The following is a 27,648-nucleotide window of genomic DNA, read 5'->3' as shown; positions in this document are numbered from 1 at the left end:
TTAATACCTTTCATTCATAGTACAAAAGCAGGCTTTCGGAGATGGAATGAAGACTGGTCAAAAGAGTAAGTGTATGAATTTTCTATCTGTACCCTATGTCACATAACCAATGTACTTTTGGTGTATATGTCTGTTACGAAAATAGAAAGTGGAGGTTGTAAATCAAAAGCAAATCCAGACACCATTCCCCGCTCTATGCAAGAAAAGAACCAATCTGGTATGTATTGATTAGAATTTATGGAATTTTGTTCAATATTAGTGAATAGCCATGGTAGCGACCATAGTCTCCTTAATACTATGGTATAGTAGTATAGTTCAGCCAACACCCAGATAGTGTGTTGATACAATGATAGGCTACTATACATCACTGTCTGTTGGTCTATTGATTCTGATTACGTTACTGTTTGCTGCAACTATGTATTAAGATATGAAAAGTATTATTTAGGAGTATACTGTCATTTATTCTGGGCACGATTTCACTGTGTTATGGGCAATTACGTGGATCTAGATGCTTTACCACATGAGTAAATTATGCTAGGTGCTAGCATATCCAAATTCAAGTTTAAAACACTTACAGGATACCTCTAGTCTAGACCTTGGTATTGTATGGGCAATTACGTGGATCTAGATGCTTTACCACATGAGTAAATTATGCTAGCATATCCAAATTCAAGTTTAAAACACTTACAGGATACCTCTAGTCTAGACCTTGGTATTATCAAGGGACAAGCTAACTCGTTAATATAGTACCAGTATAATTGCTAGCTTCAAAGTGTGTGTTAATGGTGTGAGCTGACTAAAGACAGCATATAAATGATGGCAAAAAGATATGGTTATACAGTGGCTCCATCCGCAGCTAACATGCATGGTATTGTTTTATTTCGCATATATTTTTGAGCTCAAATACGCAACATGTACTTGAAAGTCACAAGTACAATGCGTTTGTTACTATGGTATTGTGGAGCCACTAACACCTCAGATTTACCATGCTAGCAAAGGTGTCGAATATATAGGTCATCCCTGTTTGTTTCAGGTAATCATGATAAAAAGGCATCTTCAAACAAAGAGGCTACACCTGCGGAAAGAACAGGTAATGTGTTGGCATTTAGCAACATATTTTGTAAGGACAATATCAATGTTTCCAGTCAATGCTGCAACATATTCAAACCTTCAATGGTCATTTGATGATTTACAGTGCATCTTTTATTTCAAAGTCTCCAGTTGGGATAGAAACTTAAGTCCTCGCAATGCTCAATTTTTGTTGAATGATATTTAGACCTTGTTATCACTTTATCTACTGACTGATATTTCTATTGAGGTTTTGAAATAAATATGGGTAAGGCACTGCCAGTATTTGCTAATTACCCTACAATACATACCGGAAGTAATACTGAAGTTGGAAATTTTGTATTTTCATAAAAATGTCATTACATTCTGTGAGCTTCCATCCATCAAAACAATATTCTTCGGTTGGTATTAATGGTTACTGTTCTGTTACTGTGATAGAATATGGATTGATTACGGGCAAAGTTTTTGTCAGCATGCCATATTTATAAACACGTCTTTATGGTCCGCTCGAACTGTAAATTGAAAAATTTGCCACAGTAATTGGTGTGGTTTATACTTCATATCGTTGTGTTGTAATCTCAACATGATGTCATATGGAGTTAATTAATGAAATTTTGGTATATATATTCGGATATGGACGATAAAATTGTCTTGTGGGAGGTTCCTTGTCGGTCTTTGAAGCTATGTAATTAAATGACTGATCCAATGAGCAATTTCAATAATCACCAATCGTCGTACTCGATTGTATTTGGAATATAATCTATTGAAGATTAAAATTTCTTTACTGTTTTCAGGCCTTTTGTACATTCGTACATTTTGCAATGCATAATTTATTGTCTACTTGACTGATTTATATGCAATTTTTGTTGCTTCTTTGCGTTTGTACCGCTTCAATATTCTGACAGATGTTAGCTACGCTGTTATTTTAAATGGTAACAATTGAAATGAATATAATTGTTGCAACTTTTTATCGAAATTATTATTGATTATAACCTAATTTCTATCTTATTTTCAGTTGATGGTCCAAATAACAATCTGAAAGCGACACCGGCCAATAAAGGCGCTAAGCAAAAGCAGAGAAAAGGTAGCAATATCACTTTGTAGAATATAAATATTTGAAGACCTTCTTAGACGTACAGAACTTCAATAGAATATAAATGAAAATAATATCGAAATTGTGTTACTTAATGTTGGTTTCTTGAGCAGTTTTTTTATAAGCAAGATTAAATTCTTTTAAGGAGTGCTTATTCTTTGTACATATGCTCTACTGTTGAAGTTTCATAGTACCTTTGAATCAACCAGGTACTGGTTTTCGGTTGTGTCTGTAGATTATCATCTATTCCTCCAATTTATTTATATACAGTATTGGCTTCTATTTAGGATCTGCCAATTCTTTGAAAGTCAATGATGCTAGCAATGGTGAGTTATAAGTGACATTTTTATACCACAATATTTGAGATTTTTCAGTGGTGGGCTAGTCACAGTTTTTAGTATGCTACAGCTTCCCGCAGTTTTGAACAAAATTAAAGTTTTATTCATATGATAGCTACCAAAGTGCTGCGAATTACTGGAATCAATGATACCCCTTCCCGATCGCAAGTCAATCAATAGTGAAGGTCATCACTCATCAGAGTAGCGAGTAGGCATATATTAATACCATAAATAGTTGTGTGTAGCAATGTAGCATGTGCTATGGGTAGGGCAATTTTTTTTTGACATGTCAAAAAAAGTCAAAATTAGGTCAAAATTGTAGCGTTAGGTCAAAATTTGTCAAAATTGTTTACAAAGTCAAACATTTTTTGACCTCTGCATTTCGTTTGTATCGTAGATTTTGCGCTGTCGGTGAACTTATCATTTGATATTTTACAGCTTGTAGCCTACTTTATAGGCCTACCGTTGTAAACGGACCATCGTCTGCTCATTGTGAATCATAAATGGTCAAATGAAACAAATAGTGACATGGTTTTATGATCAACGTACCGCAATATCCTAGCTGAAGCAAGACTGCTTGGACATTGCATGGTTCTTATATCAAGAAGCGCAAGCTGAAAAATTGTGATATAGACAACATTGTCAGAATGAAGCAAGACGGTTTGTCACCAGCAGTGTGCACACAACTTGAGTGTTGTCAGCCAACAAATGCTGCTGTTGAACGTTCTATCTCCGTTCTTGGCAAGCTACGTAGTAAGGACAGACACTTTCTACCCGAGAATGTAGGAAAGGATCTTTCGTTGTACTACAACAAATTTTAATTATTTCCACCAGAATACGTAATGTAACTACTGGAATTCTTCATAGGGCCAGATTTCGTTAAAGACTAGTTTTTCATGTAAAAATCTGTCAGTTTTTGAGCCAAAAACGTTTTTTCAGGCCAATCTACTTTGTAAGGACAGACAGTTCCAACCAGAAATGAAGATAAGTAGTACAATTTTAACATTATATGCGAAAACACCTAATTTGCATACTTGAGGTAAAAATTTGGTCAAATTTCAGTTTTTTTAGGTCAAAAAAGGTCAAAATTTAGATTTTTTAGGTCAAAATCTTCCGTTTTTTAGGTCAAAAAAAAAATTGCCCTAGCTATGGGGTTTTGAAAGTTGTTACTCGCTTTGCAGAAATGCGGTAATATCGACCATGGTCTTTTCACGAACTAACTGTGTTACTTATGCCTTCAGTTGAAACAACTCTGCATGTATTCTTTAATTGACAATATTATGACCACTGTTGGAAATTTGTGTCGTGTCAAAAATTTCCGAGTGACATTTCGGTTAGGATCATTCGCATGCAGCTTCTATATCATAACTATAGTGTTTTACGATTTCCTTTGAGATATATTGTAACGCGGTATAAAATTGTTACAGCACTGCAACCTTTTAAATGGCAACACCCAGAAGGAAAGGACAATATATTTCAAAAGGAAATCATGAAATACATATCGTTGAGACCTGAAGATTTAGGGAGACTGGAACTGGAAATGAAAAAGGCAAATGCGAATGTGAACATTGCAGTGGATCATGTGGCAATTAAGCCGCTAGCTAATTTTCCTACTCAAGTAGGTGATTTTATTCATTGGCGTTGGGTAGCTCTGTATACTGTGTATAGTGCTAATAATGACTTTAGGTATCTAGTGAAGATCACTGTTAAAAATTTGAAAACTGGCTATTATTAGTAACTCAAAGTGGGGTTTCAATGCAGTCCACGCTGAACGTAAGACCCATCCAACTTTGTAACCTACCATAAATAATTACATAACATTTTCCCTACTATAATGAACTGAAAGCCACATTTCTGCGCTGGTCCAGATTCTTGTGACATCACAATTTCATGATATCTTTCATTTTGTAAACACTGGAATCCTAACATTGCCTCGAGAACAAGCTTCTGGCTAGTGAATTGCACCACAGATTACTTGAATTACGAGAGTCTAATACTCTTGCTTGCCAACATTTGCGACTTTGACACCAGCTCGACGTTACATTTATCTAATTATTGTAGCTCGTTGAAGCTATATTTTGGAAAAAGTGATAATTGTTTTTCATATTGTAGATCAACAATCTCTCTAGTCGAGGTCCATTGATACCGTCAGTAAATTCCACAAGTTCGAACCCTACTCACGCAGATAAGAAAAAGTACAAACTCAATGCAATAAATATTATAATGAGTACGACTCTGGCCAATCTGCACACAAAAATTTGCAACTCTGACGAGTCAAAATTTTTATGTCTGTTCTACTTTAAGCTCAACACCAGTATGAATTTTCCTCTTAGCTCAACTGTTACAGTTCATGAAAAATATAACAGTAAATTTGTTGTCGTTTGCTTCTTATTTTTTAATTATTTTTTTACTTGTTAAAGTTATTTGTATAGGTACCTTACTTGTTACTTGTTTCATCTAGTTTGATTGACAGCAGTAAATTCGCGTACATGTACACGTAAGATAATAATTAGGGCAAGTTTTTGCAACTTTTGCGACATTTTTTACAGCTTTTGGCAGCTATCCAAATACTCAAAAATTACGTAGTATGGTGCATTAAGCTGTTTGAATGAATCTTATATTGCAACTTTTTGCAAGTTTTCTTTTCGATTTTTCATGAAACTAACATTTTAGTAGAAATATTTGGCACTATATGTAAATAGATCACTTGATTATTTCACTGTAGTTTAAATTGGAGGTCGTTTCTGATTTGACGTGCATTCAGGCTAGACCGGTGGTTCCCAACCTTTTCCGACTCATCGCCCCCTTTTGAAGCTCCACACCGATCATCGCCCCCCAGTTGGGAACCGAAAAACAGCACTTCGTCAGCTCCCCCCTCTACCCGAAAAAACGTTGGTCTTTGGCTGCATAGGGTGATAAACCAAACCCCAGACCCCCCTCAGCCAGTGGGCTTTTTGTCGCTACATATCAGCTATACCCTATTTCATGTACTGTTTGGTGAGTCACGGTATTTCGCCTAAACGGGCGAGGCGCGACAATTTTATATAATTCATGTTTGAATTGGTCAATATGGTCGATGTGGTATGTTGAAAAAGGTAGGACCCCTAAATAATAATTAAACATCTTCGGGCGGAATCGTTGATATTGACTTCTTTACATGATGCTATTTCGTGACCTCCTATATCTGCTATGTCAGAAGATATGGAAATCGTCAAAACGTACCAAACTAAAAGACTCACATGATTTCATATATTGGTATTTCTTTACTGGCGAATAATTCTTTCCTTGTGGGGATGGCATTTGTCCTGTAGGGTTAAGGTCGCCAGGACAGAAACATTCGACGCCAGCCATTAAGGCGCCTATGGACAATTTAACATATATGTAAATACATCGAAGTTTTCGGTCAGCACAAGGGCATTTCTTTTCGGCCAAGGTCTTCTCGCTGCTGATCGTTCTGGCACACTTCTCGGAGTCGCATGTTACATGGCCTCTAACTTCATATGTCTTGGTGCGTCGTGGCGCAGTAATGGCCGACGCCGAAGCCTCCCATTTCCATAAATTATGCGTATTTTTGTTGGGTGGCGGGGACCCCAACATCAAGATACATGAAAATATTAAATTGCGCGCCGCGCGAAAATTTTTTGAAAAAGTCGAATGAATTTCTAAAAAATTACTCTATCATTCATGTTAATTCACAAAATAATTTTGGGCTTCCTATGATTTCGGGCCCCCCACCACCAATTGGGGGGTTTGGGGTGCGGTAGTTACGGTCCCTACTCCAATATAGCCGTTTTAACGCGCCATCGCCCCCCTATTGCCCCCTTCGTTGTTTTCACCCCTATCGCCCCCTTCGTCCGCTTTCGCCCCCCTATCGCCCCCTTCGTTATTTTCGCCCCCCTAGACCGCGGAATCGCCCCCTGGGGGGTGATATCGCCCACGTTGGGAACCACTGGGCTAGACCGACGAAATTAATATTTTCACTGGGTCAATTTTTGTTGAAGTCGCCAACACTGAGTGTGTTAGAGTGCCTTGGATACGGAACGATTTGAGTATCTCGTACCCTTATAATTTCAAGGAACTTGTCCATAAATGCCACTTTCCACCGATTTGAATGTAACAAAAACTTGCCCTAATAATAATGTAATATGCGTATTGCGTTCGCACTTGATGTTATACATATTAATTCATCATACTTTTTGCAAGATATATTTGCATTTATAACATATATGACTGTATGATGTTACCAGCTGACATGACGATGTAACGGCCGTATCGCTGATCGTCATTTCACTAAAATAAACTTCATTTTTGGAAATAACACTTGTGTGTCTTTTTATTTTGTTATACTTGAATTTTTGTTTATCATTTTTTTGCATTCACGCGACTTCGTAATGATTCATATCATATGATTATCTTGCAGGCTGCAGGAAATTGGCGCAAGGAATGCGAGAGAATCCTAGACGAATTCTTCTCACAATTCACCGTGCGTACTCAGACCGTTGATACGTTTGACCCTGCTGAACATAATGATGCTGCCGTGGATGTGCATCTGCTCTCGAGCTTGAAAGGGGTATTAACGATATCGGTCAGTGGTCGAGTGAAAGATGTGGAACAGAAGATACATCAGATGAAAGGGAAAGTGAACCAGGTTAGCTTGGATTTTGTTGGCATTACATATTGAATGAGACTTTGCCATGATATTGACTGGATTACTCGCATATAAATCTGCAATAGGAGTAGGCGTGCATGAGTCTGATGCTGAGATGATAGATACATACTGGGGCTGCTCTAAATTAACTATTTCTTTTCAAATTATACTGGGTATTGGATAAATTAATAGTGTGCCTAAAAAAACGCAGCACACAAAATCTGGCTCATTTCCAACCTGTACAGGAGAAGCATTAGAGGAGAAAGTTTCGGATTTAATAAATAATATAATAGAAAATAGTAGCAGTAGAAAACAATAAATAATGATAGAACTTTCCGCCGTAAATACTATTTTTTTCAAATCTTCAATTTATTCTCAAATACGTTAGATTCTATGGCAGTGGTTCTCAAACTGGGGGCGTGAAGCCGCCTGAGAGAAAATGGTTCCTTGAACTCGGAATGAGTTTGATTTGTGCTGAAACTTCCAGGTTTCAACAAAGGCAGTAATCTTCATTAAATTACGATTTAAATGTCTTGATTGCGCCGTACCATCCCAACACTGATTCTGAATTTTGACTGAAACCGGACTTTGCGTCGATCAAAAGATGTCTCTGACTTTCACTTTAACACCTGATGAAGGAGCGGCGCTCCGAAAGCTCGTGTAATAAATATAATTATTACTTTGCAAGTGGACGTTAAATAAGGTGTGAAAGCAACCGAGATCTTATTATTATCTGAATTAAGAGTAACTGGTGAATGTTTGATTGTTTGTAGCTGTTTGATGACGCTTTTAGGGCTTGTCTGTCAAGCACCAGTGCAGAGTGAGTAGAAACTTGAATGACATAAATTCATGTAGGAATAAGTTATATCTTTATAAGGTTGTGTCATAAGCCATGTATAATATGTTTTAATCTAAAAAACGTGGATTTAAATCGAAGTGGCTTACAATAACGTTAAAGTAGCCCCTCCTAATATACTCAATAAGGACACTTTTTTTTTGTAAATGACACTCTTAAGAAGCGCATTTTATGGCAGCACAAAGTATGCGTTTAAATTATTTATTCTCTTGCCGAACACCTGCGACCGTTAAAGAAAATTGTTTGTTCCGTGACGAAGTGCCAAGTTTGAGTGGCGTGCTGGCCTCTCCATTGGTTTTTTATTTAGCACCCCGTTCAGCCAAGCTCAAGTATGGTAATAGAAGGGATTAGACACTAAACTCGCTAAAATATCTAAATGTTATGTGCAACCACTTCGCATGATTATTTTTGACAAAATATTCAATTGAAAGCTTTTTCATCGCCTGCGCGATTTACCTCCAGCTCGTAATTATTGCTCTGTTTATAATCCGAACTTCATATTTGGTAAGTCTCTCATCAGTCTCAGCATTCGATACCATAAAACTATGTGTTGCGATTGCAAACATTATGGATGCTCTTTTTAATTTTGTTATATATGGCGATAGGGGCGCGCAAAATTTTTCACTAGCATCAAGGGGGGCGTCTCTAAAAATGTTTGAAAACCACTGTTCAACGGATCGGAATTGAGCCAAATTTGTTATGCACGTTTTTTAGACAACCAAACAATTAAAAAAAAATCTATTTATTTTAATTTAATACATCCAAACTGTACTCCTCTAATAGCAATGCTTCTACAGGCGGGGATTGAGACAAATTTGTTGTGACCGTTTTTCAGGTAACCTAGCAATTTTATCAAGGATCCAGTAACATTAAAAACACATCCCCAAGACACACGTTTAACTAGGTATGAAGCGAGAGAAGTGTTGTAATGTGTGACAAAGTTATAGTACATTAGTAGAGTCATGTTGTTGGATACTCTCATACTCATAACCGGGTTACCTACCAACCTCTACCCAAACTATTCTTGTAAATGTTGCGCTCTGTGAACTTATTAGCAATTGCAGCGCCCTAATGAATTGAAAATTCAAGGTGGGCATACATTTAAAACTAAATTACACAATGCTCGCACAATACTGAAACCATTTAGTGTGAAGAATGGGCTTGTTGATTCTCTACACTTCAATGATTCCAAGTAGCAAGCACATCTTATGTCATAATAATATTTTCTCTTCATTTTGATGTCTGTAGGCTAACTGGTCAGCAGCAACTTCCTATTTTGTATCGCTTTTGAGTACTCAACTCAAACGGCAGATATCTTGTGTGGCGTTGTTATTTATTTTTGTATAAGGTGACCTGCGCTATGTAGTTGAATTTATGTTTGCTTTTGTGTGTTCTGAATCTTGTTGACGCTGACAATATTGATATTTGGTACGCGAGCTGATATGAGTGAAATGCCAGATGCTTGATAATTATTTTTCAACTGAGGTCAATTTTGTCTGTCAGAAGCTGTAAGTTGTAACAAGAATGTATCATGTTTGCTAATGCATAGTGACTTGAATCTGTACTCTTCCTGCTTTATATTTTATTATTTCAGTGCAAGAGAATCATTGTGTGTTTAGTTGCTGTAACAAAGTTTACAACGAATGTATTTTACATATTTGTTAAGATGGAGTCCAAGGAAATGTACATAAAACCTGACAATTGCCGTAAAATTTCTCATGAAGTTTTGCAGGTAATAAGCATTTTACTCATGTTTGTGACACATATAGTTACTAGACGTTGTCCCAATTGCAGAATGTGTCCGCCCGGACTGGGGTTAACGTGGGTTGGTGCAGACAGAATTATTTGAAGCTGACGGGAAGAAGAGATGATATCAAAAAGGCAAAGCTGGCAATAAACGAACAGGTACATATTCACAGCTTTCATTGTGGTTCTCAGACATTGGGTCATGATGTCGGACTTGGCCCAAATTTCTTTTACCGCACCAATTTATATCAGATTTTATGATCAACGAAACAAGTAAATCAGGGGTTCTCAAACTTTTTCCAATGCGTACCCCTCACGAATTATTTTCTGTATACATCGGAAATGATTTTGCATAAAGTGTGCGCAATTGAAACACACATCCCCACTCTATATTTACACTTTCAAACATCATTCCACTGCGATAGATGAACTTGGTGCTACTACACGAGTAAGTCTGTTGCGTAAAGACTCTTCACACATTGTCGACGTTGCTGGATGCGACTTTGCCATATTAGGCCAGACCCATAAAGTAGCCTATAGCCTGCTCATCATTGTACTTGTACATAGCAAAACACTGGAGATTCCCATAACGCTAATCAATTAGCCATCATAATCAGCAGAAGTTACTGGTTCTGATAGAACTACCCCGAGATCTACAGTATAGACTTCGCAGTTACTCTCATTACCACAACAACAGTAGAGAAACAGTAAGTCATTACGGATAACATACATGAGGCAAAAGCATGGTGCTATTAAGCCTTAATAAACGCTGGATTTGAATATAGATTACCAACCTGCAGATAGATGCGCGACCCGGCCGTCACGCTTGAATACCTGGAGAGGTCTACTGATGAGCCGGCTAAAACCAGCATAATTGGTAGTCCTATAGCTAGCGACCCGAGCGCTCAAATTTAATAATACTGGTCCTAATCGAAAGCTAGTGTCGCACTGACCCCGAAAATACAAATCAACATCTGGTCAGAGCAATGAAACCACTCCGAACTAGCTATCAAAGCCGATTGTTCCGAATAATTGCGTGACAACGCAATGACAATACCAATAGCTAATTGCGTCGAGCGATTGTTTTAAACGACGGATTTTAATACGTTGACGACTATTTCATGCTGGTTACATTGCCCTGATCAAACTTAAACTTGTATTTTCGAAATCAGCGTGACACTAGCTTTCGATTAAGACCAGTATTATTATTGCCGGCTCTACAACTGCCAATATGCTGCTTTTAGCCGGCTCTTCAGCAGACTTCTCGTGGCATTCGAGCGTGGCGACTGCAGCGCATCCATCCTTATGTTAGAAATCTATAATTTGAGGATCTCAAACTTAAATCTCGATATACCGTTAATTCCTAAGGTCGCTGTCCCAGAAAATTGTACCAGTACCGGAAAAATGACGTTGCTCGCGTGTCTCGTACCCCGATTTGATTACCCCTGGTGTAAATTGTAGCATTTGTCATGAAATGTACCGCATCGGTACTTGTACCTCCGGTAAGAAATGACCTGTGAAGACCCATTTCTTGGTGTGCTCTTGACTTTTCGAGGCTTTGTTATGTTTCTGCCGTTAACGCTCTATTTCTTTCAAGCTGAAAGAAGTCAATAATGAGCTGCGTATCAATCCGTCGCTCTTGTACCGAGTTCCTGGCGACTTCCTTCAGGTTTGTTCGAATGTACATCACTCAACATATATCCCACCTTGATACGCTGTCTACTGTCTAGCATATTAGATGTACTGCCGGAGTATCTGTGAAATGGAAAGGAGCGGGACTTCTTGTGCTTGACGGACCACCAGCTCGCATACAAACAGGAATGAAATTGATCTTGGATGAGGTGAGTTAATATGACACAGATAATGATAATTGTTGGTAGTTCTTCCACCAGTGTTGAGAGGACTTGAGTTAGGACTTCAATCGATTCACTGATTTGACTTGGCTCAGACTCAATCTATGACAATTGTGGAATGGCTCGCAAATGTATATCCAATTGAATAGTAATATTCATATTGAAATGAACCCGAATATTTTCGGCTGATTCGGTAATTGTCAGCAACTAGTAGAGAATTGGAAAGATCATTGGATATTAACAACATATCACAAAATATGACGTCACCACTCCCCGGCATGAAATTTCGAATAAGAGAGAGTTCAATGTACTATTTTTAGATGATACACAAACTCCTTTTATTGACACAGCCTTGGTTGGTATATTTTGATAAAAGTCGACTTCAAGGCACACAAATGCCAGTGTCCACCGCCGATGATGCGAAATTTGTCGTCTCGACAATTATTCGCACAAACGGGATTAGCCTATCCAACAGATGGTTGCCATTAGCAGAATTTATGACCTTTGATCTCTCCGCATCAAGCTTGATCGGATGAGTCAAGTGTGAGCTTTTCACAAAGCGTGATGCGCGCGTTCTCATAAATCTAAGGACTTCTGATTTATGCGTTCCTGCAAACGCTTTGACGTTCTTCCCAATTAGCCACAATCACAGTGGCACCTACATTCGTACAAGAACATCGTGTATCATCAATTGTATCACAAAATCTGATGGGTATATGTAATGTATAATGTATATTCATGTGAATACGGGAGTATAGTATAACAGCGTAGCAGTTATTATGAATTTCTCACACAATCACAGTGTATCATGAAAGTCCTATCTGGTGTCCTATCTATTTCTTGGGAATTGGTTGTATTTACGTGATAATGCATGGCGATTTGTCTACATATAGTCTCCTATTTGTGCGTGACAAATTTCTCCTACGTGGGCATCAGAAAAATAATTTTCATCCTTATGCTGGAAAGCATTGTGATTCCATGTGTTGAGTTGTGACATAGTGATAAACAATTGCTTTAGCACACGACTTATTTGTTGACCGGTCACTTGTAAATTCAGTCATTTCAAGTTGAACTTGTAACTCTAATCTTGCATTCTTCTACCGTCGTCTGTTTTGAGTTCACCTAACAACTGACCAAATCTCCGCAGATTTCTCGAGTCGACGTAAGGAATTATATCGCTCCCAAGTGGGTCTTTGATGAATGCCGTCTCAAAATTGAGGAAGCGAAAAGGTCTTTTCCTGAAGTATGTTTAATTGAGTATTTTCCATGACTGCATGGATTCGTATTTCAAGTTTACCGTTATTCTTCCGGATATATTTGTGAAATAATTTAGAGCAAGGGCTCCCAACATGTTTTACGCCATGGTCCCCTTCGACAATTTTAAAAGAACGATGCCCTTCCCTATTTTTTCGACCACTTGATAAATTAAGAAACGTTATAATGATATATATAAATGAAATGATATAAATAGCATACAAAATAGATATGATAGCACATTAATTAGTTATTACATATGCAGTTAATGTGTTGCTTGTTCTACTCTGCTGGTGGAAAGAAACAGTCCATGTCATACTGGATATCCAAGACAATGTGCTAATAATTTATTGCATTTGAAGTAACATAGTTGGAACTCGCATTTACAGCAATATGTTGATGTTAACTGCAACGATTTCATTACGCTTAGGGTATAACTTGCTTAGCCCTGTAGCTTCAACAGTTCACTTTATTTTTATTGAATTAAAATTTATTTATTTTGATATAGTTATGTTAAATATTTTCATGCTGCCGCCCCCTGAAAAAGGCTCATGGTCTATATGTTGGGAACCCCTGATTTAGAGCAAGTTAGTTCTATTTTGGTAATCCACAATAATGTTTTGGTTTGTATCAGCCAGCTTTCATATCTGCATATGTAACTACCTGATTGCAATTTCCTCTTATTTACTGAGATAGAATTTACAAGTGTATAACATTGTTATCTAGTTGCCAACTTACTTCATCTTTGATAATGTTATAGATTGAAATATCTTGGGACAATGGTAGTATATGCATTCGCGGACACCCAGCTGCTGTGCATCCAGTTGGCAATCAGATTGAAGAAGTTCTTCGAGTTTTTGTGAGTTCCGTCATGTCGATTTTTTATGTTATGTATGCTCTTTTATTTTGTCTAAACACTTTATTTTATAGATCATATTTATTCAGTCGCATCCCTTTATTTTGTAGGGCTGTTAATTTGTTTTAGCTATCTTACTAATGCAGATCGTCTGCACATGATTGCTTGGGCATTTGCGTGACTCAGTTTTATGAAGATAATGAGCAGTAATGGAATATATTTCTTCACATCTATTATTGAAATCACAAGGGCAAATTTGAATCACAACGTGAACCAAATGTCATTATTTTCATTCTATCGATAGAAATTGTGAATTTTCAGATTTCCTGATGTTGCGGTTACATATGCAAGAGATGGGTGTTATTGCTAAGTTGTAACATCATCTTGAAATATATTTGTTTTTGATTTCTCTGAATTCAAGACCAATATTGGAAAATTGTGTCTTATGCGAGTCCTTTTTCAGACCTGTATCTCATGCAAATATTAATCGTTGATACTCAGAAATAACAATTATGTTACCTATCTACTATTGTATTCAAGGCATTACGATATATAAATGTATCTTACTCAGGATAAGTGTACTTCACCAGCTGCAGGAAATGTTGAGCAAAGTGTACTGCACAAGTTTTCTAACACCACGGAAGGTGTTTATCAACTGGCCCATACAACAATGTATTTCAAAAGCTATTCTACTTATGATCACAGACTACACCTTAAATTTATGATTAGAGTTATCTGTTTTGATCCAAGTTATGACTTTTGTATTTCGTACTGATGAACATACTTCAATCACGTTCAGGGAGAAAGAAGAATTTGTGTGAAAAAACCTTTTCGCTACGCCTTAACCGGAAAAGTCAATGACTGGCAGAGGAGATATGGAGTTGGTATCCAGATATTGCCCAAGGACCCAAGGCTTGCTGATAATGACATAAAAGGAGTCATTCTTATTACTGGGCCTGTTGCATATCTTCAGAATGCAGTGTTTGAAATAGAAGGTTTTCTTGCACAACTGGTTAGTATTGACAATACAAGCTTTATTCTGATGCATAGGCGAGTAGGACTTTACTCCTGCACTAGCAGACAACTTGTAACCGTTGAATTGGTTTGATTATTCACACCGGTAAATTTTGGACAATTTTATAGCCATAAAATGATCTCATATTGCAGTGGTTCCCAAATTTATGATTTTAAAGGAAGGTTATTTTTTCGTTATTTTATGTTTGTTCCTTTTGGCTGATTTGTAGCTAGAAGTATGTATAAATGCCATTTGAAATCTTCCCTATTCGTACCATTCCCTTGTGATTTGTTTAAATCTCGCCCAAGTGTGCTAAAAGTGCAGCTCACAAGACGGTTTTGTTGGACCTCTCAACCAAATTACTCGTAAGCCCTAAAAAGTCATGCCGAGTCCTACATAACTTATGAAAGTGTTTACCTTTATTTTTCAAGTTAAAATCTGTCTGACTGTGAAAAATATTTCAAATTATCAACTCAAGTCAAAAGTCGGCCTGATTATTTATTGTTAGACAACATACCAAGTTTTTCGCAATGTTACCACAACGGAAAGTGGCGAATCATTCATTTTTTATTTACTGACTAGATAACAGCACTCCTGGTGTTGAATAATTGAGACGGAAGTGGCCATTGGTACTTTGCTAAAGTGTAATACGGTCCGCATTCGTGATAGTTTAAACGTTTCTGTCTTGGACCTTTAAAGGCATGTCTTTTTGCCAAACTGGTGGGGAACCACTGTCATAGTGCGTTTCAGTTTGAGGTCGACGGTATCTTGGATCATTTTGCTGAAGTTAGACTTCTGGAGTTGATTTTCACAACGATGAAAGCCGCCGCATGCTTTTATGACGCAAAGCTATGTAGTGGCAAAATAAGCATGCGAGTTTGACTATCAGACCTGCGATTTTAGTTGGAACTCATGGCGTAACATCACAGAATATGTAAAATTGTCCAATCTAAACTTCTGTTTTCATTCAGTAACTGTGACAATGATAATTTTTCAAATGACTGCGTAACCCTAGATATTAAGCGCATTCACAGTCATCCCATGGGATAGCATTCGGCATAACTGACCATTGGCCAACCAATGTAATATAGCTGGTCAATACAATCTTGCAATTAGTAGAAAATACAATAAATAGTATTTTAGGTCCACTGATGTATTTCTATCATGTTCAGGATCAGATCTGCTCGTTTATAAAAGTGTTCGCCTTCTCATCATTGTGTAATAGATTTTGTGACCCATATTATCCCTTCAACGGGAATTTTTTACATTACATTTTACAATTACATACCAAAAGTTTCATACTACCTCTCTTTTCGTTAATATAGGTTGAGCCGGAAATTGTCGATTCAGCAGATGTCATTCTAGTGGTTGCCCCTAACGACCAACCCACTCATAATTTATTGTTTGAAAAATATACTAAAACTTTTAAAATGCAAGCGAAATGCTGCTTTATAATCCCCAAAACGGATCAAATTTAATCCGGTAAAGAATCCCTACTGCCTTGCACCTCTTAAAAAAGTAAATATGATAATTCATGAACACTATGTAAACATTCTCATTTTTAAGGGTGAATTCCGCATTCATGTGAAGAAAAACTTGCACGGTGCTCTAATCGGGAAAAACGGTTCCAAAGTTAATGAATGGCAGCAGAAATATGGAGTTGTTATGGAGATACCTGCTCCTGATTCAAGCAGCTGTGAAGTTTTCATCAGAGGGGAGAACAATGCTCTATTTCATGCAAAATCTGAAATATTAAGCTTTATCCAGCAATTGGTATGTACAATATGTACTGTATAGTATGTGCAGTTGCCAGCAGATATATTGCTTTCAGGGGAAAAACGACACCACTTTACACGTGCCTTTGCAGCGATTACATAGACTTAAAGATGATTTCATCAAGGTCAGTGAAATAGGTTTGATTACATTCATTACATGACGAATGCTTTTCAATTTCATGTATTTCCAAATCGTGTGTGATGGTTTGACAATTCTTGTGGCTCGCACTCGAGCTCCTCGTGATGAATCTTTTGTCATACCTGTAAATAGTATTGGAACACTGTAAAAGGTATTGAGCTCCCCAAATTTCTTGCTCTGGTAAAAATCAATAAATGTTTGCTCCATGAAACACGCTTCATTTACGTTCAGGGTTGTAATGACTCGAGTCACAATTTTTTGGTGACTCGACTTGACTCGAGTCAATTTGTGTATTGACTCGACCTGTACTCGAGTCTTTGTACATGACTCGGACTAGGACGGCTAAAACAGACATTGTAACTTCGAAGAATAGTAAAGTCACCACATTATTGGTACTTCGTCTACCATTCCTGATACTTGGAAAATAGGGCCAGAAACTGTTAGAAGAGAGAGAGAGAGAGAGAGAGACCGGATTGAACTCAAAACAGAACAGTTAACACAATGACTTGGACTCGGACTCGAGTCTCAATGCTATGAAGTGGACTCGACCCTCTGGCCTCTACACCAGTGGTTCCCAACCTTTTTCAACTCATCGCCCCCTTTTCAAGCTTGACGCCGATCATCGACCCCAGATTTCGTGAAACGAAAAATCGGTATACAAACTGTAATCATCGGCAGGTTGACTAAAAAAAAAAAAGGGTAACTTTTCAGCTCGTTGTCGAATTTTACGCTTTTGCAACGAAATTTCCGTGGGTTGATTGAAAAAAAAAAGGTCATTTCTCCGACTTGACTCCAATATAGCCGTTTTAACGTGTCATCGCCCCCTTCGTCATTTTCGCCCCCCTAGGCCGCCAAATCACCCCCTGGGGGGCGATATCGCCCACGTTCGGAACCACTGCTCTACACACTGACTTGGACTCCGACTTGACTCGGCGGTGAATTGAAAATGACTCGATTCGATTCAAGTCAAAACTATCAAAGTGAGATTGACTTGGGACTTGGTTACAAACCTCTTTACGTTACACAGAAACATCGGAATTATGTATAATTTTTGTTGAAGGGAGACATAGTTTTTTAAACCGTTCACTCTTGACTGGCACCAATGTGATATCCACTAGCTTGCCTGTTCGTCTGTGCGGTCCTGCTTGCATTAGACTAGCCCTAGCACAGAAATCCTACTTTTCAGACCGCGCGATATCGTTTACTCTACCGCATGTCATTATTTCTTATTCCAATCATGTTCATGTTGAAATTGATTTCTGAAGAATACTATCGTATTGTTAACCATTGCTTTCATTTGGGCACATAGCCAACGTCAATGTGGCTTGTTACTAAGCTTAACTTTTACATTGACACCACACCAGTTCCAATCATCACAATCGTGATAATGGCGGCAGCAGTACGAGTTGTCAAAGTGTCCAGTCAATAAATTAAAGTAAACATATGCAGTGTTGACCAGCAAGTATTCAAATTAAGATATGCTCTCGATGACATGTACTGTGAGTTGCAAATCACAGGAATTGAAAGCATGGACCACAGGGCAATCAAATCGATGTTCCAGTGTTGTACCTTGCTTTGTGTCAACATTTTGCGTTGGAATCACTTCCCACATTCACTAAATACAGTTCTAAGTCAAATAATGACTTTTATGCTGCATATCATGTTTTCAGAGATCAGAAAAAGACAATAATGTGCAGATCTCAAAAGTAGCGAATGGAGTTGTCATAAAGGGCAGACAATCAGATGTTCAGAAAACAAACAGAGATATTTTGGCTGAGGTAAACCGATTTGTTATTTGCAGCTTCAAATAGACACAGGCCGGTCAATGTTGGTTGTCCCAAATGCTGGGATCAGGTCGTAAAATTCGTTGGAGACTATGTCTCTACCTATACCGGAAATTGATTTAAAAGTTGAATCTCTCACAAACCATCTACCGTTGTGCATTTTACGTAGGTTTCTATCCATCGCCAGTATTCTATCCCTGCTGCCGACTGGATGAAACCACTCATTTCCGACTTCTTGGAACAGAAACGTCGGGATTTTCCTGAATTGCGGGTAATTTTGCTGCTAGAATTATCATTCTTGTGACATCAGTGGCTTGGTGACGCATTCGAAATTGTGATGTTGTATTGTAATCTTTTGATTCACATCCGGATTTTCTGCTGGATCAAGGACATACTATTTCAATGAGTTATTGTATTTTTATATATATATACAATTATTTCCACTAGATATTGGTTCGACATCATTTTGCATGCCTCTTGCTGTAGTAATTAGGTGTGGTCAAAATAGTAGTAGTAGTAGTAGTAGTAGAGTTTCACTAATTACTAATAAAATTCCAAGCAGAAGACAGAAAGAAATTACACAAGTACATATGAGAAGTATATTAGGACTATCATAACCTACTGTGATGTTGGTATGTTACCCTAACTATTTCAACTTCTCTCTTGCAAACCCATGAATGTAGGCATGTTGTCGTCGGTTTTGATAGTTTTGGGTCGAATCTTTTATTTTTTTCATCCAATCCATATACCATCCCTGTCAAGGTAGATGTAATAATCCTTCCCCCGAATTCTTATTATTCGATAGCTTGATTCTGGAAGCATGCCTGACCGTGTAATATTGGAGGGCCATCCGTCAGAAGGAGATGTTGTGGCGGAGTCTCTGAGGAATAAAGTTGCTGAAATGGTAAGATACTGCAACGTTATAGGGTATGTTGTTTCTGGGAGTAGAAGTATAGCTCACCAAAGTATTATAGGTTTAGCTGGCTGACTACTTAACCTGGAATCCTGTATCCTGGTGAGATCTTCTTAAGACGCAGATGTACGCAAGACATACGAATATATTTCAGACGTTGTTACAAGTAGGTTTAGCAAAAGAGTCTACTGATTCTATCGAATCAGTAGTTTTATGCTACTAAATTGATAGTTCGATGGCAACGTCGAAAGTCCTCGTACGCAACGTAGTAGCGTTTAAGATATCGCTCAGGTACCATGCAACGTTATAGGGTATATATTTCCTGGGAGTAGAAGTATAGCTAACCAAATTATTATAGGTTTAGCTGGCTGACTACTTAACCTGGAATCCTGTATCCTGGTGAGATCTTCTTAAGACGCAGATATACGCAAGACATACGAATATATTTCAGGCGTTGTTACAAGTAGGTTTAGCAAAAGAGTCTACTGTACGGCCACTAGACCTTGGTGGTGCTTGAGTAGTGTGTACCACTCGTATAAAGTGACATTCCTAATAAGTAACAACAGTTACAAATCACTGTACTTTATTCTAGGTCGAAGTTCGAATAAGTGTGAAGAAGAATCTTCATCCCGTTTTGACCGTGGGGGACTGCTGCAAAGTTTTTGAGTGGCAAAACAAGTTTACCGTTCTTGCGGAGGTCACTCCTCCGAAATCCAACAACTGCGCTGTGTTGTTGCGCGGTAAAAAGAAGCAAGTATCTCAGGCCAAATCTGCTGTGGAAAAGTTTGTCAAAGAATGGGTGTGTGTCTACTATCCATTCCTGTTTTGTGGCAATATTAAATTTGTGTAAAAACGGAATTTTGTGTCAAATAGATGATTTGTATCGCAGTTCTGTTTTCGGCAGTGAATTTTAGGTTTCGCCTACTTATTTGGTTATGTTTTTAGAATATGTGCGCTGCTACTTACGTTTTTAGCAAAACTACTTTCCTAGACTTGAAATTCCGTTTAGTATGCGGTTATGTTTGCATTCGCATTGCTGTTCTCAGTGATATTGTCGTACCAATGGGGAAAAATCATCCCTGTACCACAGTAACTGTGGGAAAAGAGGGCACTTCTTACAAATCATGAAAGTTATAATATCATATAAGAAAACGGGTAATTTGGAAATTTTAAGTGGAATACTGTTGTGCTGCGTAAATATATGCCATCAAAATCCATATTTTGCGGCATTTACGGCGATTTTTAGGTGTGCCTGTACAATCGCTTGGCTGTCCAAGGTGGACAAATTGAAAAAAGGACGACATTTTGGCGTCCTTGGAGGACATTTTTCATTTTTGGGAAAAGGAGGTCAAATCCTCCTTAGAGAGGATGTATGGTAACCCCGAGTAACTGGATTTAGTTTAGAAAATTGCACCTATTTCTGGTGTCATTAATCATTTTTCATTGGTATGCGCACTTCAACTTCAAAAGTACTTGAGTTGAAATGTACGACGTTACTTCTACATCTGTGTTTTATTGCAGGAATTGAAGAATTCAGAGCTATTCTTTACCATACCTCAGCATCGGCTGCCTAGGATTTGCACAGAATTCATGAAAGTTTGTATACCTTTGAAAATACGCTCTTTACCAGTCTATGTATTCATCACAATTCCCTTCTCAATTACTGTGTAGCGGATGGAAAAAGAGAATGATGTACTGATCACAAAAAAGAAGAATGGAATGTCAGTGAGAGGAAAGCCAGGCAACAGAGAGACGGCAAAGACTGACATTCTAAATGAGGTTGAGTGGCTCTTTCGGTCTAGTGTGCTTCCTCAATTCGTATACTCGTAGAAAAGTGTTTCCCCTGACCATCACCAAGGCTCCCCATGAACATCTCAAAATGTTTGGTGTTCCACATTGTAATGAACCATTCTGAACCTAAACCATAATCGTACAATACCCCAACCTAACTCTAACGCTAAACGCCTAACCTTCAACCAAAATCCTACGTTACACCGACCTGACCCTAAAGGCTTCTATCGAGTTTCATGCTGGACACAGTTGATGATCATGTCAAACATAAATTTTTGAGATGCTTATAGGGAACACTGATCGGTGATGGTCATGGGGAGCTTTTGTCGATGTGGATAGAATTTGGGAGAGAGAGAGAGAGAAATCAATTATGTACCCGACTATGTAAATACTTCGGATGAAAATATGTTGATGATACGTATTTATTTGATTCACTTATTCTTGGTATAACAGTGATGGATTAGAATTTATCAATCTTTTCATTCAAAAAAGGAAATAGCCCCACTTTACGTAGTTTCAAGGTATACTTGACACACCCATTATAATGTTTGCACTCTTTGAAATAAATTGATTTAATTGACGCTGCTGTCATCCGTTTGTTAGGTAGTCAAAAGGGAGCACGATTACGTCTCTGCGAAAGACTGGCTGAAGCCAATGGTCATGGATTCATTGAGAGAAAAACAACCCAAGTTTCCTGAGATGGAGGTGATTCTACTGTTTCCGTATATTTGCCTTTCGTTTTTTCACAGCAGTCACGTAGGGTATTAGTCATTTTGCGTTAGTCGCAATGTCTAAATTCTCCACCCTGCGATCAACTGCTTACACACCTGGTCATCACTTGTATTGAACCTTCCTTGCACATTGTACTATGCGATATACCAATCAGATAGGAAGCTATCGGACTTGAGTACTTTTTAATCCGTCATTTTTTTCACGTCAGCCGGTTTTCTTGTATTGTAGGTTGCTTTTAACTGTGTCGTGGATCAGATTGTGCTTACTGGTCATCCGTATGAAGTTGGCATATATGCGAATCTCATACGCGGAGTTGTAGCTGACGTGGTAAGTCACTCGCTATGCCAAAAACTTCCTATGTTCAAGTATGTGAGTATTTATACTAAAGTTGCATCATAGTTTCATGAAATTATAGACAGTATGTGATACCAATCCGTGGTTCCACCAATCGCACAAGTGTCTTCCGAGCTATGGCAATATTGTCAGTGGGTGGGCAAACTTGCCTTGTTTGTCACTGGGAACTTCTCCTGTAGCATTGTCAAGAGAACCAGAAATTCGATTGGAATTCAAATTAGATCATAGAAACATTTCCTAAGTAGGCTTAGAATCAGAGCAAAGAAACATTTCACAAATTAGATTAGATTTAGATTACCTGCATTTACTCTAATTAGTCTAATTAGATAACGCGTTTTTTGAACAGCATATTACTAGAACCCGAGGAAGCCGAATGCACAGTTATATGTAGTAATCCGATTGCACTCATCTCAATTAATAGCTGTGTTGCAGGAATCAAAGTTCACATGTGAGGTAATACCTGTCAAGAGACAACTGCACGGTTGCATTATTGGAACTAAAGGAAGCAACATCAAAAGACTGCAAGAATGTTTTAAGGTAAAGTATTCTGTAATAGCTTGCTTACCTAGGTTCCACCTCTGGTACATTATGACGCAGTATAATCCCGACTATATTTCAAGCCATTTCTCTTTGTCACGATAGGTCTCCGTCATGGTGCCTTCAGCTAATTCTGACAGCTGTGACGTGAAAGTGCAAGGCATTAAAGAAGGGGTTCGTGATGCTGTCGAAGATATTCAAAAAATGATTAGTCATCGGGTATCGAATATGCTACAGTTATTGGTCGATTTTTTTCTGGCTCATTCTACTTGAACGGTTTTTTTTTTCATGATTAAACCTACCCCTTGCTTTGAAGTAATCTAAAACGCAACTTTGTCATGTCGAACGTTAACTTATTTTCTGTTATAGATAAATTATAACTCAAAGCTTGACGAGAGTGTCAGCTCGATAAGCTTCACAAGTTTAAATATATTTAGGAAACGAATATTTCATTAAAATGCATTTTAAAGTTTTGTAGATATACTCATTTTAATAATATTAGGATCTTGGTTGCTTTCACACCATATTTAGTGTCAAATTGAAACGTAATAATTTTATTTATTACACGTTATTACGTTGCAAGTGGACGCTAAATAGGGTGTGAAAGCAACCAAGATCCTAATATTATCTATATCGTCTGTTATCGGTTCAAAGAATTATTCCTTTTAATCATGTAATCCATCCGAAATTACTGTAGATATATTTATGTGACGTACTGCAAACTGAAAATGGGTTCTTTACTGTCCAAAAGTCTAACTTGAATGTAGAATTTTGCTAATTTCTCATGTCTTCTCAGCAGCATCGCTTAGTATATGTTATTTCAAGGATCGCAATTCCAAAACTGTGATACGTTTCGCCCCACATGAGAAGGAGGACGTAAAGAGCGCTGTGGCGCTATTGCGATCGCAATATTCTCAAGTAAGTGCAATTAGTATGTGGCGTTGTGACTGGGGCTGTACAAAATCGAGCACCTGAGTGATCAGATTCCGAATGGAGTCATGGGATTCAAGTAGAGTATTCCGAGCATCACTCATTGTTACTCTATACTAGGGCTGGGCCAAATCGAGTACCTGAGTCCGAGTGATTAGATTAAATAAGTAACCCTAGTTTTTACTCATTCTTCAACATTCTTGTTTCATTTAGGTCAGAATAGATTTCAAACATAACAGCGCTATTTTCACTGGGCCGTTACACAATGTGGAAACTCTTGAAAAATTGATGGGCGAGGAATTACAAATCAAGGTATTTGTCAAGTACCGTAATTTTCCATGTATAATGCGCAAAATTTTACCGATTTTTTGTCCTAAAATCGGGGGGTGCTCATTATGCATGGGTACAACAAGCCTTGAAAAAAATCTCCATTTAAATATAACTTGAAATCACACCGTTCTTCATGTTTGTTTTATTCGCGCATCGCATTCAGCCATTGCGTACAGTAATTTGTATTATCAGTGGTACGTGCTGCCAATTTGCAAGAAGCGTCTGCGCTGCACAACAGCAAGCGATCCTTCCGAGTCGGTTTGCCGTTTGTACGTGAGCGAAAATAGGTCATGGATTGCAGCACGCGCGCGCGGCAACCCTCACGTCAACCACAGGCCTGAAAAATCGCATATACAACACGCCAATCGCCATGTGCGCAAGATGTAATTGATGGCCTGAACACTACAGTCTCATCTCCAACAGGCCTGGTGCGCAAGACGTAATCGTTAGCCTGAGCAATCGCATCTGTAATAGGCCTCGTGCGCAAGATATCGCTGGCCTGAACTATCGTGTCGCAGGCTTTGGCGGCTATCTACTATCGTTATGTAATGCAAAACAGAATGACATTGAATACTAAAACATAACTATTCATGTACTGCTAATGTAGGGTGTGTACTATACACAGGTACAGGCTTTTTCCCAGAATTTACACGCCATTTTAAGGGTGCTTATTGTACATTGGGGAGTACTATATTTGAAAAATTACGGTACCACATTGTTGTTTTAGTTCTGTATTCAGCACTTAGTTCTAGTGTCGGTGACGTTGAGATATCATTTGTAAAATTTGGTTCATACTACCTGGTTTTCCGACATGAAATTGTGACTATAGAAGAAGTCACGGATTCAGTGTATTTAATGCTGTATCGCGGATTTTACAATGATTCAAATCCCCCTATCGTAACTCCAATCAATAAATGAACAGCAGTATTCGGCAACGTATACTTTGAGAGAACGACTTGCGCTCTGCCATATGCAATTCGTTAATGGAAATTCGTCCTCGAGTTTTCAAAGAAACCAGATATTTTTAATGAATCTAAATTCAAAATATTGCTATTTTGACAGAGGCGACTGCGTAACGAAATGCAGACGATTTCTGTTCCGCTGACGGGTTCGCAAGCTTTAGTTTTGATGAATTCGCGGGAAGCGCTAGGGGACATACAACAGAAGGTCGACAGCAAGGTGACGCTTTCTTTTTACGTGATGATAACATTGATGTCACTTTTCAGACGTGGTCCAGTAAGTGAGGTAGTTTTTCTCAAGTAGGTTTTGCCAACTTGTACTAGTTCGTGCTTTTGAATATGCGATTTTCAACAAATTTTTATCATGAGATACTCACAATCACAAGGCTTACACTCAGTCGGGCGCTGATCGTTTTGACTGATCTGTCATGTGTTTCCCACTTGACTCGATATGTGTTTATTGAGGTTTGGCGAGTTTTGAGCATGTGGATTTTGTGGAAAGTAAGGGGATTGAATTTCGACCTAATTTTTCAATGTGACTGCTTCCTTTTTAGTGTGTTTGTTTTGAAATTCATTCTCCCATTATTTGGTTTCTGGATTATTTGATTTCAAATCGAGTATTGTGATTTGAGTCGAGTTTTATGGATCACTAATGCCATTGTTAAGATGAGAAAAACTGAAATCGATAGCTTACGTTCGGCAGCAAATAAAACAGTGGAAGTTTAACTTGATCAACACTCATTTCCTGTACTCGTTATGACAACTACGCGAGCTTATCACTACTTCCAATAAATGCCGTTTTTATCCTTAGTCGTAACACTATATTCTCTTCACCAGGTGACTGTAACTGTCGAAAGACAAATTCCTGCGCTCGTTATCAAAGGTGACGGCCCACCACTGAAGGAAGGCCATGTCCAAGTGGTGAAACAACTTCTAACTTATGTATGTAATTAATCATCGAAATTCCTGAGAAAATGATTTGCTTGTGAATTTTTATCTTTCACAACAAAAATTACATAAATCTCTTGCAGATTTCGAACTCGTTCCTGTTATTTCGTTACCTGCCCAATTTTGAACTCGCGTCGTGTTTAATCGTTATTCCTAAATCCCATTGGTTTTATATGCATACACTCCATAACACTACAGGTTTTATATTTTGGAATTTCATGTCTCTCCGATATATTGCAAAATGTTTCACAGCTCATGAAAGTTCTCTTTTAGTTAACATATCAAGACAGCTATTAATTCAAAGATTGCCAATAGATTTTTCAGTTATAAGGGTTATTCAGCGCTCGACGACATATAGGCAACCTGTGATTCGAATATTTGCTGCTTAATTTGCCGCTTCGAGTCTTGCCTAGGGTGGTCTTTATTATTTTCAGAACAATTATTGCGTTCTCGACATGAAGATCGATGATTCGGAGATGGGAAAAATGATTGGAAAAGACGGAAGAAATATCAAATTGATGCAATCACAACATCGTGTATGGCAACACTGCACTTTCTCGTCACTAAAAGGATTGAATAGTTATAGTCGCCAAAGCTCAATTATGTACAGCTGCTTCGCACTAAAAATCACTGTGGCTGATTTTTCCAAAAAATACTTAAGAGTTGTGATGTATCAATTTGATGGTTTCTTGACTTTCTTTAGTCGATCAGGGTTGCCATTTACTCGTTTCTATTGATAAATTCAGGCAATCCGGAGGTATGCTTAACGTGTTACTGTGAAATTATCTTAGTTCAGAAACAGTAGTCTCAACTCTGTGTAGTTTTTCACTGAGAGAGCATAAATTTGCTTAGTTCAAACACTTGACGGTGATATCTTCCTTGGATTGATATTAGGCTGTATTTTAGCAACATTTGGCCATTGAAATTATGTTGTTGCCTGTCGTTTACCTACACGACATGACATCCCTAGTTCCAATTGCGCCCTTATCATGACACTCTTTGAACTTGACCATATTTTTCAAAAGGTGGAGATTAAAACTGGTACTCGAGGCCAGATCAACGCAAGGAAAAACATAACAATTATTGGCAAAAGGCCAAGGGTTGAAAATGTTAGGCTCGACCTGGTATATCGCTACAGAGCCGTAACAGTGAGTATATCGTTTTTGTCACTTTGTTTCGTGAGATATTATTAATTTCTATGATGTGATGTTGGATGTTTTGACCCTTTGTTGCATCAATATCACTTGGCGTACTTTTGAAGCTCAACCTCCCGGAAAATATTGTTGATACGTAATAGAATGGTCTGATCAAAAAACTTATTTTTCAAAATTTCACAATTTCACTGATTAGATTTTAAGTTTCCCTTGAGATAGTGAAATATGCCACTGTAAATACTATAATTTCCAAAAAGGGTCGAAATTCCAGTTCGGAATTTCACTGCTTCTACTGGTAGGAATGGATCCAAATTTGGCTTGAAGCAATCTTTTATCCAACATAACAATTCAATTAGCGAAATTTAGAAATGAAATTTGTTTTCAGTGTCTCGGCGCCTTTTTGGCCAATTTCCTTTGCCAATAGAAGGATATTTAGAACTACAGATGCATCATTGGAAAGGGGCCCGCCGCTGTTGGAGTAATTCATGCTTTTACCAGTTAGCCCTTTATTTTACTGGACCACGACCTCGCCTCTCGTCACATGACACCTCTTTTTCTGCCTGTTTTTTATGTGA

At 38.0% G+C, this 27,648-nt stretch overlaps 1 protein-coding gene across 3 annotated transcripts in view; it reads left to right on the top strand.

Annotated features, from left to right (window-relative positions):
• The window catches only part of LOC145443796 (uncharacterized), a 67,845-nt gene that overhangs the window by 3,806 nt on the left and 36,391 nt on the right, over window positions 1-27,648 (top strand). Inside the window, exons 4-35 of one of the 3 annotated variants that reach the window (XM_080321752.1) lie at window positions 21-65; window positions 146-217; window positions 1,034-1,090; window positions 2,084-2,152; window positions 2,449-2,487; window positions 3,927-4,117; window positions 6,920-7,147; window positions 9,670-9,735; window positions 9,798-9,908; window positions 11,347-11,418; window positions 11,480-11,590; window positions 12,750-12,845; window positions 13,617-13,715; window positions 14,512-14,724; window positions 16,294-16,500; window positions 16,559-16,627; window positions 18,312-18,419; window positions 18,595-18,696; window positions 19,231-19,329; window positions 19,931-20,137; window positions 20,860-20,934; window positions 21,010-21,117; window positions 21,733-21,834; window positions 22,090-22,188; window positions 22,648-22,752; window positions 22,858-22,971; window positions 23,578-23,670; window positions 23,896-23,994; window positions 25,075-25,191; window positions 25,809-25,913; window positions 26,354-26,455; window positions 26,945-27,067. In XM_080321752.1, the coding sequence (XP_080177878.1) occupies window positions 21-65; window positions 146-217; window positions 1,034-1,090; window positions 2,084-2,152; window positions 2,449-2,487; window positions 3,927-4,117; window positions 6,920-7,147; window positions 9,670-9,735; window positions 9,798-9,908; window positions 11,347-11,418; window positions 11,480-11,590; window positions 12,750-12,845; window positions 13,617-13,715; window positions 14,512-14,724; window positions 16,294-16,500; window positions 16,559-16,627; window positions 18,312-18,419; window positions 18,595-18,696; window positions 19,231-19,329; window positions 19,931-20,137; window positions 20,860-20,934; window positions 21,010-21,117; window positions 21,733-21,834; window positions 22,090-22,188; window positions 22,648-22,752; window positions 22,858-22,971; window positions 23,578-23,670; window positions 23,896-23,994; window positions 25,075-25,191; window positions 25,809-25,913; window positions 26,354-26,455; window positions 26,945-27,067 (3,503 nt within the window). The remainder of the gene's footprint in view (window positions 1-20; window positions 66-145; window positions 218-1,033; window positions 1,091-2,083; window positions 2,153-2,448; window positions 2,488-3,926; window positions 4,118-6,919; window positions 7,148-9,669; window positions 9,736-9,797; window positions 9,909-11,346; window positions 11,419-11,479; window positions 11,591-12,749; window positions 12,846-13,616; window positions 13,716-14,511; window positions 14,725-16,293; window positions 16,501-16,558; window positions 16,628-18,311; window positions 18,420-18,594; window positions 18,697-19,230; window positions 19,330-19,930; window positions 20,138-20,859; window positions 20,935-21,009; window positions 21,118-21,732; window positions 21,835-22,089; window positions 22,189-22,647; window positions 22,753-22,857; window positions 22,972-23,577; window positions 23,671-23,895; window positions 23,995-25,074; window positions 25,192-25,808; window positions 25,914-26,353; window positions 26,456-26,944; window positions 27,068-27,648) is intronic. The other 2 variants (XM_080321754.1, XM_080321753.1) reach the window with 2 other exon arrangements.

The sequence above is a fragment of the Botryllus schlosseri genome, chromosome 7 (genome assembly GCF_051294905.1).
Source record: "Botryllus schlosseri isolate E-star chromosome 7, Bs_hap1, whole genome shotgun sequence".
NCBI lineage: Eukaryota > Metazoa > Chordata > Ascidiacea > Stolidobranchia > Styelidae > Botryllus > Botryllus schlosseri.
Note: the sequence above shows the minus strand (reverse complement) of the source record. Positions and strands in the feature narration are given on the sequence as shown.